Raw genomic sequence first — 16,343 nt, forward strand, 5'->3', positions numbered from 1 at the left:
TTAAGAGTTGCTGCTGCATCAGATCCTGCCTCCTCTTTCCAGGACCAAGCATTGGCTTTCATCTCACCCAGGGAATAATCCAAAGTCCTATAGTGGCTCACAAAGTCCCATGACATCTGTCCCCTCCGTTAGCCCCCACTTCTCCCTCCTATCCTCTTCTCCCTCACTTGGCTCCAGCCACACTGGCCTGCTCGCTGCTTCTTTTGCTTGCTACGTGTAGGCTGCCTCAGGCCTTTCCACCGGCAAGTCCTCTGGCGAGAATGTTCAAGTCCCACTGCAGACACCCATGGGGGTCTCTCCCTCTCCAAATCTCTGATAGAATTTTCTCCGTGGCCAGGGCCACCCTGACCCGCCTCTTCACCCCCTGCCCTCATGTTCTTCACTCCCTTTACCCTGCCCTTTTTTACCCTCCAAGCACTGAGCATCTAATAAATGACATGACTAAGTGAGTAGGTTTAGTGTTTCTGGTTTGATCCCACACTTAGAATGTAAGTTAAAGGGAGGTAGACGTCTTCACTCTGTTCCCCGCTGTAGTTACAGCTGCTAGAAGAGTGCCTGGCACATAAGAAATCCCAGTAAATACTGATTGAATGAGTGACTCCTATTTCAGTTGATGGGCATTTGCCTGTGCACATGTGTAAGGAGGGAGCAGGCAGGGGCCACTCCTGGGCGGGGAGACCAGGCCAGGCTTTTGCCCCTTATCCTGATCCATATTATCTTATTTTTCTATAACAAGCAGTCATAAGAAAAACAAGAAAGCAAATGTAGAAGACATTTGTGTTGGACTTTCTGGCTGCTCTAGCTTGTAAAAATTTCAGGCAGAGCAATTTTTTTTTTTTAATGCTGTATGGTGGGGTCCCATTTCATTCTTTTTCCATGTGAGTATCCCATTATTGCAGCATCATTTGTTGAGTTTTTGTTTTTGTTTGTTAACTTTGCTTATTTGTTGTTGTGGTTGTTGTTTGGGGGGTGGGGGAGTACATGGACTGGGAATCAAACCCGGGTCTCCCGCATGGCAGGTGAGAATTCCTACTACTGAGTTACCCTTGCACCCCCTCAAAGCAGTTTTTAAAAAGCAAAAGAGAAGGGGAAAACCTGGGAAATTGTGCAAAACATGCAAAAATGTTTGATTCCCGAAGGCCTGCAGACCCATTCTCCTGGAGACCGAGTGGCTGGAGTTTGACACTTAGGGATGAGGGATACTTATTTTCAATCAGTCATGTGGGCATTTGACTTTTGGATTGTATGTTATCAGCTAAATTGCTTGACTCCTGACTCCGGGAGCCTTCTACCCACCAGTGTAGCTGTAGAAAGCCCGGCTGGGCAGGCAGAGATGGCCTCTTGGGGCTGGGGTCTGACCCCAACCCCAGCTGGTTCAAGAGGCTTGAGGCCAGGTCTGACACCTTACGAAGCCCCAGACAGTCCTCCTGCTGCTCTGACCTGCAGTCTTCCTTGGATGGAAAGTACAAAAGAAGCCCCCAGGGTCTGCTCACAGGATGGAATCTGCCCTTTCCTGGTCCCCACCCTCTAGGAGCCAAGAGACCCAGGCAGGACTGTGACCCATCTGATGGGGAAGAAGCCAGAGAACCCCAGTGGGCAGCCCCTCATGCCAGGGCACCTTGGGCCAAAGCCACCTCCAGGCCAATGTCCAGGCTGTTTCCTGGGGCCACGGGGCTCTTCTGTGAGTCTCCAGGCTGGAGTCAGGCATTTGGGGTTGATGGGAATGAGACTCAGGAAGCCCCCATCTGCCCAGCTGGCACTGCCGTGGGCCTAGCAGCTACTGGCTTGAGGAATTTCTTTCTTCAGGGGTTTCCCGAGCTGGCAGCTGCCTTGCAAGCTCAAACTGGATTTTTCCTGTTGCCCTTTCCCTGGCGGCCTGGCCGCCTGGCCGGGTGTAGGGTCTCTCCTAATGAGGATTTGGTGCCAGGGCCTGGGCAGCCCCATCCCGCTGGGCCCCGGCTGATTCAGAGCTGCCAGAGGCAGTGGGCAGCTTCCCAGTCCCACCACGACCAGGCACCTGGGGCTGCCTCCTTCCCACCTCCTGCCCTGCAGCCCGGGCCCCCTACAGAGGGACTCATTAACCCACCTTTATTCACAGTGGATTTTACTATTAATAAAAAGATCAGCCCAACAGGCCACAGGACCCTGCGTTTGACAGAGAGTGACAGCAGCCTGGGAGCAGGGGAGAGGGGAGAATGGGGGCCTCTCCCGGGGCTTCCGCAGGGTTGTGCTGCCCCCGGCTCAGATCCTCCCTGAAGCTGCTGGAGATGCACCTCACGTTGCCTCCTTCCGGAGGCCTCTCTCTGTCCCACTTCCTGGGGCCTCATTAATTCTTCCCCACCTCACCCGTGAGAAAGCAGGTCTGTGCTGAGCTTGGCCCAGGCCCAAAGCTGGGTCTGAGTATCACTGGTTGGTTTGGGAGGCAGGGGTTGGAATGAGGTGGGGGACTCACCCTGTCCCCACTCCCATCCCAGGGGAGGAGACAGGGGGGCCTCCATCACCAGCCAGGCCCAGGCTCCCACCCTACCTACCGGGACCCAGGAGTTCTGGTGCCCAAGAATATAAAACACAGCTGGTCTTATGTATAATATTTATAAAAGGGGGCTGCCAGCCTCTCCACCCCCACCCTAGGCTGGCCACTGGGGTCTTTGGCCTCCAGGTGCAGAGACATTCTGGGCCCCAACTTCGCCCTTCTCCCTGCAGTGGAATGTGAACTCTGGCCCAGGGCTCGGGCTGGGGGTGGGGTGGGGAGTGGGGGAGTCCCAGCCTCCCCAGGACTGTTGAAGGTATGAGTGAGGGATCCCTTTGGGGAGCCCACACCAGCCCCACCCTCAGCAGATCCTGCTGGCTCCAGCTGTGAGGTGGAAGGTCTCCTCCTGGTGGAGGGGATGGGAGAAGGGGACATGGGTGTCCAAGGGCCTGAACCCCAGTGTCTGAAAGGGGCCTGGGGGACATAAGGAAGGAAGACAAGAGGACTGAGGAAGATGCGGCTCTGAGTGCCCCCACAGGCTGACCTCAGGAGATAGCTCCTGGCCCTTGGTGTGTTTGCATCTGTGCAAGACAGGATGAGGGGCTTGGGCAGGATCTGAGGTGATAAAAAGGGGCAGGGGGAGCAGCTGTGCTCCACGCCTTAGCTCAGGATGCCCCTGCAGCTTCAGAGCCCAGCAGAGTGGGCCCAAGGGCTTGGTTCTGGCTCTTTAACAAAAGACCTTCCACAGAGGGCACAGGGCAGGGCCAAATGCCATAGCGTTAGCCACATCCTTATCCTGCCCCTTGACTGGCCACCGAATGGGAGCAGGGGCTGGCCAGTCTGGGCAGGGATGCTAAGACAAGTAGGCAAGGCAGGGTTGGGGGTACCCTAGTGGCTTCCTCTGGGCTGGCCGGTCCCCGAGACCCAGTCAATGATGATGAAGCTCAAACTCATGGTCATCAGCAAGAAGCCAAGCGTGGCGAAGCAGAGGGCCTAGGGGGTCAGAGGTCAGGGTCAGGTCTGCGGTCAGAGCAGCCCCCTCAGCCCCACACCAACCCACCAACTTCTAGGCCCCTCGCACCAGGATTTTGGGGGTAGACCGTACTGGTTCCTTCTCAGTGGGCACGATACGGAAGTAGAAGATGGCAGGAAAGATGAAGATGAGGCACGGGGCAGATGTGGCACCTACAAAGAACAAGGCATGGGTTCTACCAGTTAATGTCCACCTATTGGCTAAGGTCTGGGGATGGACTCTTCATGAGATCAATCATGACTTGTTGGAGGAATCTCATTATGCTCCCAGAGCATAGGAGAGTAGTTCCTATCTCTGGTTGATTCTGAGGCACCACCATCTACCCCCATCCCAGCCCCTCTGTTTATTCTCTAGCCACAAGAATGGAAAGCTGGTGCTGTAGGTATTAGGAGAAGAACCTATCAATGAATGAAACTAGAAAAGAGGAAATCAAAGCCAAGAGATAGAGAGAGACAGAGGCTTGATATTGTTTAGGTTCCTGGATACAGCTATTCCTTAAGCCTTTTTCATTATTTTAGCCAATACATTCCTTTCTGTTCAATTCATTTTAAGTTGGATTTTGCACACATAGAACAAGATTCCTGGCCATGATATCCATGATACTCAGCCCCTAGTCTGTATATTGGTCCCTGCTTAGCTGGGTTAGAGAATCAGTCCCTTATGCTGGGTCACTGCAAAGATGTTTCATAATCATCTTATCTTCCAGCTCAGAGCCCCGACTGTAATAGGATAGTGGACAGAGCACCAAACCCAGAGTCTGATGCTTTGGGGTCTGAATCTAGTCTCCCACACTTACCAACTATGTGGCCAGACTGCTCCTTTAATAACCCAGAGCCTCAGTTCCCCAATATGTGAAATGGGGTCAAGACCTAATGACATCCTGTGTGGAGGCCCCTGGACAGGGCCTGAACTAGCCCCTGACCCCTGGGCTCCACTTCATCTCCCAGCAGGGGCTAGTCAAGGCCCTGACCCTGAAGGTTCTGAGCCTTCCGAAGGGGTTAGTATAATCTGAAGGACAAAAACCCAGACAAAAGGCCAAGCTGTGCACACAGCAGCCATCACTTAAATTAAGGGTGCGAGCTAGGAAACTGTCAGGATTTGCAGAAGAGAAATGATCTGGGGCAATGACCACCCTCCACATATAGCAGAGCCAGACCCTTACCAATGACCCCGAAGATGCCCAGGATGTTGGGGGCAAAGATGACCAGCAGGTTGATACAAGTGAGCAGGCCCACAGCAATGAGCGTGTGCCGCAGCCAGCTGAACTCCTGGTTCTGAAACAGCATCTGCTGGATGGCGCGGCGCACCTGGGGGTTGGGATAGGGAGGTGGTGGCATCAGCCTGGCAGCCCCACTGGCCTCATCCCATCGGACTGCTCCCCTGCCCCGCAGCTCACCGGGAACAGAACAATCGGCACCGTGAGCGTGACGGCCGTCAGCACCGCCACGCGCACGCACAGGATCAGCACGTCAGACGAGCCCACCTCGCTGTAGGTGTGCAGCAGCTCCGACTCCACCGCACCTGTGGCAGGCAGGGAGGGGGTCAGTGGGCAGCCTGGGAGGGGGTTGGGCTCTGAGCTGCCAGCCAACCCTGACACTGTGGGGGGTGGCACTCGGACTCACCTCCCGGCTGCAGGGCAGTCAGGCCACACACCTAATGAGCACCTAAAGCCTGCGGGGCGCCGCGGCTGCTGGCCAGCCCCCTGCCCCCCAGCCTGGCCTCTGCCTCTGCCCCCACGGGCCCAGCCGTACCGTAGAAGGTGAGGTAGCCGAAGAGGGCGGCCAGGAAGTACATGACGTACATGACGGCGATGGACAGGTTGGAGATGTGTTGCATCTTCTGCTTTGAGGGGCTAGGGGGCAGTGGCAGGTGGGGGTGGGAGGGGGTGGAGCTGGTGCCAAGCTGGGCCATACTGGGAGACCCCCATGGGCCTGGGGTTTCCCTGGCACCGCACCCTCACCTACCCGACACCTGAGGGAACCTCCCTCTAGGGCAGTCAGTGAAGTCATTGATAAAACGATTTGGCTCCCGGCACCCCCCTGCTCCCCACTCCCTCAGGACTACATCCGCACTCTCCAAGCCGGCTCAAGGCCGCCTCCACCCCTCCCCCAGCCTCGGACACCTACTCCTTGAGCTCTGTGTAGATGGGCAGCACCTCGGGGTGGCAGACGAAGGCGAAGGCCATGATGGGGATGGTGTACGCCGTCTGCGGGCCACGAGTTCTGCATCAGGGCGCGCCACCCCCCCCCCACCTCCCAGGGCACCTGTGCCCATCTGTACCTGTGTGTTGAGTGTGAAGTAGCTCAGCGTGCAGAAGGCTGCACCCTCCGCTTCCACCTGCAGCTGCGCCTCCTCCTTGATGCCCTCCACGTGGCTGGAGTTGCCCGTGCTGTTAGCGAAGTTGGGCAGCAGCGGGCAGGGCACTTGGAACTTCTTGTAGATGACCTGGATGGGGATGGGGGTGTCAGAGCCCGGCTTGGCCGCCTGGGGAACGGCCATGTGGTCACCTCTAGATCCAGGCTGGGGGGCTGTCCTCTGACTCCAGAGAGACCTGCCCTCTCCTCCCCCTGCCCCAGAGGATGACTCACTGCAATCAGGAAGAACACCATGCAGCTGAGAGAGAAGCCGCTGGAGTAGCCCAGGTAGCCTGCAAAGTGGAGGGGGGCTGTGAGACTGGGGGCCCCTCCCATGCTTCTCTCCTCTGGGCCCTGACTCCTCCGTGCTCACCAAGCTGCCGCATCAGTGCCAGGGGCAGAATGACGGTGACGGAGACCAGGGTCACCAGGTAGTTCCCATTCATGTACCAGTCCCTGTGGAGAAGGAAGTGGGGAGCACAGGTCAGAGCCCACTGCACCTGGGATAACTACCTGTCTCCCCAGTTGTGCTCACCAGTGGTGCCCTTGAGTGACCTCTGAAAAATACTTGTCCACAGCTCTGAGTCTCCTTTCCCCTTCTGCAATCTGGGCACAATCTCAGCACCCTACTCCCGGGTGTCATGAGGACCAAGGCGCGGCCTGGCCCACAGTGGGGCCTGGAAACTGTCACAATCATAGTCACTGTTGTTGTTCTCAGACACACAGGTCTGGGCCCACCATCCCCAGGCAGTGGCCCGAGGGGGGTGGGGGGATGAAAGGAACCGGCTCTGGAGCAGGGCATTGTTCCTGATGGCCCCTCCTGGAATATGCATCGTGCAGGGCTCTGTCTCACTCAAGAACAGACACAGAGCGCAGGGAGAAAAGGGATGAGATCACGCTTCAAGGCCACACCCACAGGCTTATGACTTGGGGAAGGCCCCCCATGGCCCTGGGCGGGGGGCAGAATCCTGGCCCCCTTCCCTCCTCCAGGAGCTGCCCTCAGCCTCACAGCCCCTCTGCTTGTGGTCAAGGGCAGGGCTTGGTGGGCTCCTCTCTCTCTGCACCCACTAAACATGTTTGGTGCCCAGTCAGTGCTGTCTAAAGCAACAGGCAACTGGGACACCCTGGGCTTAATCTCTTAGTGTGTTGGGGGTGGGTAACCCCCAGCCACAGTCAGGAATAGCAGGAGCTTAGAGCTATGAGAGCTTAGCCTTAGCCACTCATGCTGAGAGGCTGGGTGCAGAGCCAGGCAGGGCCCAGCTTCCCCGCCTCATCCCACCCTGCCCCCACCCCACCTGTCCTTCCTGCCCTGGGGACTCCCCTAGGTATTTCATCAATGTACGTTGGCTCAGCTGGCAGCTCTCTGCCCCCTCTACTACTCACTTGTCTGCTCTGTCACATCTCTCCCACCAGCCCAGCCTGGGCCCCCAAGGCCAGTGGGTGAGTATGGTGGGGTGGACAAGCCTCCTGCCCTCACCCGCCCTGCCCTGCCCCAGGGCTCACGAGGTTTTGTCCTCCAGGTTCAGGAAGGTCTGTATGACAAGGGGTAGCTCCGACTTGATGATGTACAGGTAGCTGGACATGGCTGGAGGGAGAGGGGTGGGCAGGTCCTGGGGTCAGCTGAGCCAGCCAACCTGTGGACTTGTCCACTCACCCCACCACCTACCCACCACCTGCCCACCGGCCTCACCTCCAATGTTCTGCAGTGTAATGGCCAGGGCTGCTGCCAGCTTCCCTGGGGTCCCAAAGGCACGGTAGCCCAGCTGCTCATAGGCACGAATGCCTGCCGGGGCAGGAGGTCAGAACTGTCAGGGCACAGCCCCCAGCCCCAATCTCCCCCCACTGCAGGCCCAATTTGAGGCTTACCCACAATCCCTGAGGACTTAAGCAGCAGGTGGATGGAGTAGCTGGAGAGCAGGGCGACGGCCGTCAACAGGAACCTGGAGGGGATGGGCAAGAGGTCATCGAAGGGCAGTGGGCTTCGGGAGGCCTGGGCATGTGGAGTCTGTGACCCTGTGGGTCTGGACCCCCAACAGATGCAGATGCAGCCTCGACAGGCCCCAGGGGCAGGGAGCAACCCAGAAGGGGCCTTTTGAGCACCTCCTCCTCCTGAGTCCTTGGCATAAACCCATTTTCCATGCAGGATGCATGGCAGAGACCCCACGTGAAGGACATGTGTGCCCTACACGTGGCCTGGCCGCGGGAGTTGAGCCATCATGTGTGGATGAGGAGGAAGGACAGACTCAGGCTTGTAAGGCTGGCCTGGCATCGTGACCTCAGCAGGTTTACTTGGCATATTTGTCTGGTCTTGGCTGTTTTCTTAGCTGAGGTTTGGGTTGAGTGTAAGAAATGCCCACCCACTGCAGCCTGGGCCTGGGAATGTGAGTTGGCAGGTCCTGTGAGGTCATGGTTGGTGGCTTGCTTAGGGCTCCCTGCCCCCAAGAAGATTCCAGAAGATTCCTTGAGAGCACTTACAGGAAAAGGATGACACCCGTATTGGCCATGGCGTAAGCGAGCCCCAGGATACCACTGCCCATGATGGCATTGCTGAGGTTGAACACTGACATCCCAAACGACGTCTTCCCCTCGAACTGCAGGCACCAGAGTGGGACAGGGAGGGATGGGGAAGTCAGCAAGGCATGGGGGCATGGGGAGCTCTCCCCACACTGTTCCTGGGCCTCCTCTCACCTCCCCAGGGCACCTCTGCACCCAAGCTCCCAACAGTGTCCCCAAGCCCCCCGGGGCTGTTCCAGCTCACGTCAGTGAAGTGTGGCTCCTTGCTGGGGCTTTTCTGTAGGAAGCCCTCGCCCTCAACGCAGCTTGGTCTGGGGCCCTCAACCCTGCAGGCACAGGCCGGGGCAATCAGCTCAGCTCCAGCCCCTGGCTCTGTACCCTTACCCTGCTCTGCCCCAACCTGAGTCTCAGCTGGGTTCCTCTGCTTACCTCTTGTTGCCCACAATGGGGGTGGCAGCTGGGAGCAGCCCCTCCAAGTGTTTGCCATTGGGCACTAGCTCCACCATCTCTGTCTGCAGAGGCGCCTCCATAGCTCAGTCAGCGTGGGCTCTCACACCAACACAGTCAGGGGTCTGCAGGGTAGACAACCCCTCTGGTTCCCAGCCCTCCTCGGGCCCACTTCCCAAACCTCCCACGAAAAGCTTACAGCCATAGCACACCTCCGAGAGGATCACTCATAACATACCTGAACACGCAGCCCTGCTGGCTGCTTTCCTGGAAACTGCCTCGGGAAGCATCGACACCTGGGTCCCCCAGGCCATCGTGGCTGGACACCTCAGCCAGTACCAGCCTCCCCATACCAGCCCAAGCAGGCCCTTGGGGGTGTCAGGTCATTCAGCTGACCCTGACCTCACAGATGGGGACAGTAAGATCAGAGCTCAGTGGTGCCAGGACCCCTGGATGCTGAGTCTCAAGACTCCCAGGCCTCACTCAAGGTGGGCCTTGGGCTGGCTTCCCCTCGCTGCCATTAGTACTGGGAGACAGTTTCCCGCACTGGCCAGGGGCCTCCCAGCCAACCTAAAATGGCACTGTCCGATGGCTAGGGGCCTCGGGAGAGGGTGAGGGCTGCGGGCCCCGTTCCCAGACGCCCGGCGGGCACTGCTGGCAGCCAGAACAAAGGGCCCTCTGTGGGCTGAGAGCTGGCGCTGGGAACGGCAGGCGCAGAGGCCACCCCCCCCCCCGGAGCCAGGAGGCCTGAGGTGGTGCGGGTGACTGGACACCTGGGCCCTTCCTGCCTGGCTGTGAAATACCCTTGGGGAACCTTCCAGGAAATGGATGTTCCAGGGCCCAGTTCTCTGGGCCATATGGGCCTCATCCTCCCCACAGCTCTGGCCTCAGGGCCATGTCCTCCTACCAGGATCTCCTCCCCGGCCAGGAGACCCGTACCTTCTAGGAGTGGACCCACTGAGCAGACCCCCGATTTCCTGGGGCCCCAGGCAAGGAGGTCAGGGTCTTGACTAGCTAGAGAGGGGCCTGGATCACACAATCAGTCTCCCCTTCTCTGCTCTCAGGGCATGGCTCTGCTGGGTCTCAAAGAAACTGGCCGCAACACCTAGCCTCCCTACACACACACACGCACGCGCACACACGCACACACACGCTGCTCAAACAACTCACTGATCCCTTTCCCATCACTGGGGTCAGATGCCGCCTACCCCATGCCTAGAAGGTGCCTGGAAATGGCGCTCCAGGCTCTGTGAGGACATCCTGAAGGCTGGGCCTCCCAGCAGGAGAGCTGAGGCGAGAGCGGAAACTAGTAAGGGGGGCAGCACTGACAGGCAGGTCAGCCAGAGCCTGGGGCTGAGACCATGGAGTCCCCTCCTCCTGGGAGCCCTCAATCCTGCCCAGTGTCCCCCAGTCCTACTCCAAGCCCTAATGGTCTCAGATCTGCTTTTGAATCTGGAGCACCAGCGTTCTCAAACTTCGCACCAGTGGGTAGATGTAAGGTAGGTAGGCGAGGCTGGGCCACACTGTTCCAGGCCCAGGTGTCCTTAGGCAGCAGCCACACAATACTGACCAGAGTCACTCCATGCGTATACACACGCACTGCCCCAGCCAGCTCCAAGCCAGAGTTCAGACCCCAGGCGTCTTGGTCCTGGGGACCCACACCTGGCACCCTCTCCCTCCTCTGATACCTTCGTCTGAGCCCTCCTTTCCTTCCAGCCCCATGCACTGAGGACCATGACAACGTTAACATATCTTCTCCAGCTCTCTTCCTTCAGAGCAGGGCTCCTGAAGCCAACCTATCTTCACACCTCTGCCCTAAGGCTCACCATTAGCACCCCTCCAAGAATCCCACCTGGGTGTGGAGGTGCCAGCACCCCAGTCTCCAGTCAGGCTGGCACTCACCTGGGGTTGCCCTTGCCCTTGCCTGGCCCCCTGCCCTAGGCAGGCTGAGACAGGCCCTTGGAGTGTGCTTAGTCGACAGTCCAGACAAAGTACCCTTCTCTGCCTTAATATTCTTTCTTAGCAGCGAGCACATTGCTTCCAGGGAGACCACAGCCCGTGGCATGGGCTGCTGGGAGGTGCCTGACGTCCTGGTGCCAGGTTCCCCATTCTCCCAGCAGGACCTGGGCAGAGGCCTTCGGGGCCTGGTGGCTGTAACTCACTCGTGACCAGTCACTGCTGGGTCTTGGGCTAGCCCGAGATCCGAGAGTGGAGATGATATACTCCTCTTCCAGGGGTCTCCCGTCTGGAAAGGACAAGACCCCCAAATACACCTTCCACCCTATAGCTCCGGCTGCAACTGAGTGTGAACCACCTAGTGCTGGGACTCAGGAAAAGGGGGAAAGGGAAGAGCCAAGGAAGGCTTCCTGGAGGGGGTGGTGGTGGTGATAGAGCCAGTCCTGAAATTCCAGTAGGAGCCCTCGACGTGCGGAAACGGAATAGAGAACGGCAGACAGAGGGGACACAGCATGGGCAAAGGCCCTGAAGTGTGGTATGAATGTAGATGGCAATTGTGAGGGTGGAATGAGTGTCTTAGGGCTGGGGCGCCAGGGTGGAGGTTAGCTCCGTCCTGGCAAGCAGGCCTCCAGTGATTTCCTGAGGTTGCCAGCTCATTACCAACTGCTCCGGACCCTCAGGCCCACCGCCTCCCAGGCTCCTTCGTATCAGGGACTCCATAGACTCAGGGGAGGGGCCCTGCGTAAGGAAAGCTGCCAGCAGATCTGATCCACTGTGAGGAAAGCCTGGAAACCTTAAGTCTGAGGCGGGGCATAGGCCTGCCCTGTGCTGAGACCATGGGTGGGATACTCTCCCCTGGACCTCAGGATGCTCCTGTCTTCCCAGGATCCCGTGAGATTTGATGAAGCAAGGGATGGAGTGAGAAGCATCTCTGAGCCCTTCACAGCCAGAATGGCCCACACGGGTGCCCAGAGAGGGAGCAGGCAAAAGGTCAGAGGGATCACTGCAACCCTGGGGTGGGGGGTGGGGGGAAGGGAAGGTCATCAGAATGGCTTCTGTCATGGGTGCAGCAGCATGGAACCCAGCAGTAAATCGATGGCCCCGGTCACTGCCCTGGAGCCTGTTTGTTCTGCTGGGAGATAAGAGCCAGAAAGGGACCAGGAGCTACAGGGAAGGTGCAGCAGGTGACGCCTGCCCACGCAGACATCACAGGGTGAGAATTCGTCAGGCACACCTTGGCAGGTGTTGGGTTTGGCTAATTAAAGTTTTCAAGGCCCAGGAATCCAGGCCACTGCAGGGTGAATGTTTGTGTCAGCACGCCTCTTTGTCCCAGGTCTGAGCCATGATCTCCTCCCCAATGATCAGGGATATAAATGGATCTGCAGCAGTGGGCTGGTCACACGCTGTCCCTCCATTGGTCCTGTGGCCACATGCGCTGGTGGGAACACAGACCCAGCGGAGCTTGCTGCCATGACCCCCTGACCTCCTGTGCCTGGGCAACCCTGACCTCAGCCCAGGTCTCAGGGGAGGGGCAGCTGATCTGACTTGGGGGTCCACTGTGGTTATCTTGGGGAGTTCATGGGTGGGGGGCACCCCCAGTTTCAGCACAGCCCATTCTCACCGTTTCCCTCCTAGCCTGGCACCCATTTGGATAGTTACCCCTCGACCCACCTGCCTTCTAGGCCTCAAAGGGAAGGCAGTGGCACCTGGGACATCAGTCCAAATCTAATAAAACCCGATTTAATCAAGACATTTTCATTGTGTGTACTCAGGGCACAGTCACGGGGATTGGTGGGGCCTGATGGCTGAGGTCAGGGGTCTGGGGATAGAGCCTGTAGAAGGGAGTTCAGAAGGGAGGGGACTAAAAGAGACCCTCCCCCTCCCACACAGCTCCAGATTTTGACCCCAGGAGCTCCTACTCCCCGTTCCACTACTCCCCCATCATCCACCTTGAGTGTGTGGCCAGCACCAGGATGGGACGGCGGGTGGCATGCAGCAGGGAGCACGCCACCCGGAGAAAGGCAGATGGCCCAGAGAATGTATTTACTGGCCACACTAATCCCCTATCCACCAGTTTCCTGGCCCTATGACCTGGGGTATGTGCCTCTGTGTTCCAGGCATCCAGTGGTATCCGGGAGGATCTGAGACCCAGCTTGGACTGGAGCGTGAATTTCCCTATAGCAGGGTACATTTTCCAGATGTCCATGAGAGGCTGAGATTTGGGCCTCGCCCCAGCCACCCGGGCCTCCCCTCTTGCCCAGTCCTGGACCCTCCTTGGTCAGGCTGCCCCTATTGGGGGCCAGAACCTCTTAGCCTGAGACTGTGCCAGAGCCAGCAGCAGCCCCCTCCCACCGCCACTGCCAACCTGCTGAGAGGGACGTGCAGCCTGAGGCCCAGCTCAGGCAAAGGACAGGACATCACGTGTCTGTGGCCCCCCCAAGGGCAGGGGAGACCCCGCGCCAGCCAGCCCATCCTCTTCCCTGCTGACCCGGAATCCCCTGGAGGCGGCCAAATATTTGGACAGCCGGATTCCTGGCCCCAAAGAAAGCTGGAGCAGGGGCGTGGGGCAGCTCGGGACTCACTGGAGACCCCCATAGGGGCTAAAGACAAGTTCAGCCCAGAAGAGCAGCATCATCCAATGTCAGGAAGAAGCAGAGAGAGGCAGAAGGAGGGAAAAGAGATAGACAGGGAGAGAAAACACATACATCAGTTAGATGTGTCCATGCATACTGATTCAGACCGACAGAGAAACAGGCACAGACAGAGAAACACAGACGAATAGAGAGGGACATAGAGATAAACACAGAGAGACGAAAATCACATGTAGATAGGTAGAGAGAAAGTCAGAGGGAGAGAGAGAAACAACCAGCAAGGGTGAGAGACAGACAGAAAGAGACGGCCAACCAGAGATAGCCAGGTGGAGAAAGAGACAGAGAGACAGTCAGACAGCCGAGAGAGAGAAGGCCAGCAGGGAGAGTCCCAGAAGGAGCAAGAAGGTGAGAGGGAGCCATAAGGCTCAGGCGAGGGGGCAGCGGGCCCAGTGGGCACTGCAGGGATGGCCACGCAGGCCCCTGAAGGACCCCACGAGAAGGCTGCCCCTGTATTCCCGTCTCCCCACAAGGGAAGATTACGCCTCCCCGATCCCCACCTCCCGCCGCAGCTGGGTGCAGGGACACCCACCAGGTGGGGTTGAGTCCACCAGGGCCAGAAGACCAGGCCCGGCTGTAAAGCTCAGAGTCCTCTGGTTCAGCACCCCGGGCTTGTCTACCTGAACAATGAGAAAGATAGGCGGAGATAACGGCCACTTGGGGTGACCCCGTCCTCAGCAGCTACGCACGTGTGCAGACGTGCTGGCTGAGGGGCTGTGTACAGGACGTAGCCTGCAGAGCGGAAATTCAAAACCAAACCACCCCAGGCCACCGGCCGGAAAGCCCCTCCTGCCCCAGCAGCTGGTCCTTCCCTTTGGCCCCCAGAAGCCCTGCCCTATCCTCTAGAACTCCCCCCTGTCCAGCCTCAGAAAATCAAAGGCCTACTATCCAGAGTCAAAGCTCCACCCTTCACCACCAGACAGAACATGCAGAGAGCACACAGTAGGGCTCAATTTAAATATCGTTAAATGAAAGGTTTCAAGGCTCTTGGTAAGCCCCTTGCTCGTCTCACCTGCTTCTAGTGGGGACTGGCCTCTGGCGTGTCTGCACTAGAACATCTTCAGGGTTCCCATCCTACCATGGCACAGACTGCACATACCACCTCAGCTTTCTGTTCACATATATGGCGGGAATGCGTTTCCCCTGCCTGTGACCTATCACATCCCCAAAACGTTTCCGTCCACTCCCAAACCGTGTGCCTGTCCCTACACCCAGCTCAGACTTCAGAAACACTCATTTCAGCTCCACATCCTTCCCCAACATAGCCCAGAGACCATGAACTACCCAGGCTGCCCTGTTGTGCCTCAGTTTCTCCATATTCCCAGGACTCCCAGGCTACCTGCAGTACGTACAAGAATGGGAGCACCCAATTCTTGTGATCTGGCCATCTGGAGTCCTGGATGGGTACGGTTTGTAGGATTGTGATGTAGGTCCAAAGAACTGGCACTCAACAAAGGGTGGCCTAAGACCAGTGAAGGGACCCAGGGGCCAGAAGGCGTCTGAGACATACACTCCCCTGTCCCCAATCTTAAGGTGTCAGAGACTCCTATTCCTGACTCCAGGCATTCCAGCCCTGGCAGAGATGTGCTGACCTGCCTTCATCCATCCTTGATCCCGCCCACCACTGGTCCTTGCAGGAAGCCCACTTTGGCTGTGCTACAACGCCCCCACTTCAAAAGGGAACAGTTTCCTGATCACTCTAGCTTTCTTTGCCCCAGACTGAGAGCCTCCAGGGGATCTGCTTCCTCCCCACAAGGAACAGAGCCCCCACCCCGGCCCTGCACTGAAGAGGAAGGGGTGGAGAGGAGAAGCATCCCTTCCAGGGGCAACACAGTGGCAGGAGGCAGTCCTGAAAGGTAGGACAGATCTGGCAGGCTGAAGGAAAGATGGGCATGGGTGGGGGAAAAGTCCCCCCACGATACTCCTTTAGGGTGCAAGGGCCTTTGACTTAACCCCCTTCAGATCTGTCCCGGTGACTCAGGTCACCGTGGGGGTGGGGGGGAGTGGATCCCCACAGGCCTCACTCCTGGCCTCCCCCTCCCCCGGTGTAAACAAACGCACGCATTCTCTGTGGCCAATCGGAGGGACTCATAGGGCGGGGGCGGGCTCATGCAAATGAAGTCCTTGTCCTCCCTCCACCCAAGTGGTGCCGGCTCTTCCTCCCCCTCCCGGTTGCCGGGAGGGGAGGGGCGTACAGTGGCGCCCTGCGCCCGCGTGCCCGCTGGCCCCGCCGCAAATGGCACGGTCTCCGGGACCAGCATGTTCCCCACGGCCCTTCAGGCAGCCCGGCCCGATCTGTCCTCGATTCCCTGCCCAACGCAGCCGGGATAAATATACCCGGATTCCCCGCGTGCCAGCCGGGCGGCTCTGCCTGTCAGGCGTCGGTCGGGCCAGCGCTCCTAAGTCGGCCTCAGGCCCCTCTTGGGTGCCCCGCCGGGCCCCTCTCCAGCCCGCCCCACGGGTCCTGACCTGGGGGGCCTATCGGGTACAGCCCCGCATCCCCAACAAGGCGTTCTTGTGGCCCCAGACTAGTGTGCCGCCGACCAACTGTCGTCCCGCCCCTCCCCGCCGAGAAGCCCCGAGGCGACGAGCTGTCCCACCCCAGATCCCGGCTCAAGCCCGGAGCCGGGTCCCGACTGGCACGTTCCCAGACCTGGGCCAGAGCGCGCGGGACTCCGGCTCGTCGCAGACTGGGGTGCCTGTCCAAGCCGGGGCGGGCGAGGGCTGCTGCCCAGAGCCCGGCCACCGACTGGAGGGTGCACAGTAGGGTTCGTGCCGTCCGATGGCCCCGGGGCAGTGGGTCGGCGCCCCCAGCGGTACCTGGGCTCGCGGGTGGGGACTCGCGGCGGTCCGCTCTGCTCGCGGCTGAACGCAGGGCTGCAGCCGCAGCCGCCGCCGCGGGGGATGAAGGGCGCCCGGCC

At 58.8% G+C, this 16,343-nt stretch overlaps 1 protein-coding gene across 5 annotated transcripts; it reads right to left on the bottom strand.

Moving 5' to 3' along the window:
* Positions 1-2,576: 2,576 nt before the first annotated feature.
* SLC38A3 (solute carrier family 38 member 3) lies at positions 2,577-16,338 on the bottom strand. 5 transcript variants are annotated; one of them, XM_077129236.1, is made up of 17 exons: positions 16,243-16,333; positions 13,955-14,042; positions 8,801-8,943; positions 8,616-8,697; positions 8,333-8,448; positions 7,724-7,797; positions 7,548-7,640; positions 7,361-7,442; positions 6,231-6,313; positions 6,092-6,150; positions 5,784-5,948; positions 5,630-5,709; positions 5,255-5,355; positions 4,900-5,024; positions 4,666-4,810; positions 3,552-3,655; positions 2,577-3,463 (listed from the first exon to the last, which is right to left on the bottom strand). In XM_077129236.1, the coding sequence occupies exons 3-17, from the start codon at positions 8,899-8,901 to the stop codon at positions 3,359-3,361; spliced, it is 1,515 nt and encodes a 504-aa protein (XP_076985351.1). In that variant the 5' UTR covers positions 8,902-8,943; positions 13,955-14,042; positions 16,243-16,333; the 3' UTR covers positions 2,577-3,358. The 5 variants fall into 5 exon arrangements, with proteins under 5 accessions (XP_076985351.1, XP_076985352.1, XP_076985350.1 ...); XM_077129237.1 differs by lacking the exon at positions 13,955-14,042 and adding an exon at positions 10,027-10,106 and having other exon boundaries at positions 16,243-16,318; XM_077129235.1 differs by lacking the exon at positions 13,955-14,042 and having other exon boundaries at positions 16,243-16,338.
* Between the last annotated feature and the right edge of the window lie 5 nt (positions 16,339-16,343).

This window comes from Tamandua tetradactyla, chromosome 15, assembly GCF_023851605.1.
Source record: "Tamandua tetradactyla isolate mTamTet1 chromosome 15, mTamTet1.pri, whole genome shotgun sequence".
NCBI lineage: Eukaryota > Metazoa > Chordata > Mammalia > Pilosa > Myrmecophagidae > Tamandua > Tamandua tetradactyla.

Bases quoted from the DNA above. Each gene is read 5' to 3' on its own strand.
- SLC38A3 (XM_077129235.1), bottom strand. From the start codon at position 8,901: ATGGAGGCGCCTCTGCAGACAGAGATGGTGGAGCTAGTGCCCAATGGC. The intron at 8,698-8,800 runs GTAAGCAGAGGA...CTGTGCCTGCAG, and splicing joins CCCATTGTGGGCAACAAGAG to GGTTGAGGGCCCCAGACCAA. The intron at 3,464-3,551 runs GTGCGAGGGGCC...CTGACCCCCTAG, and splicing joins GGTCTACCCCCAAAATCCTG to GCCCTCTGCTTCGCCACGCT.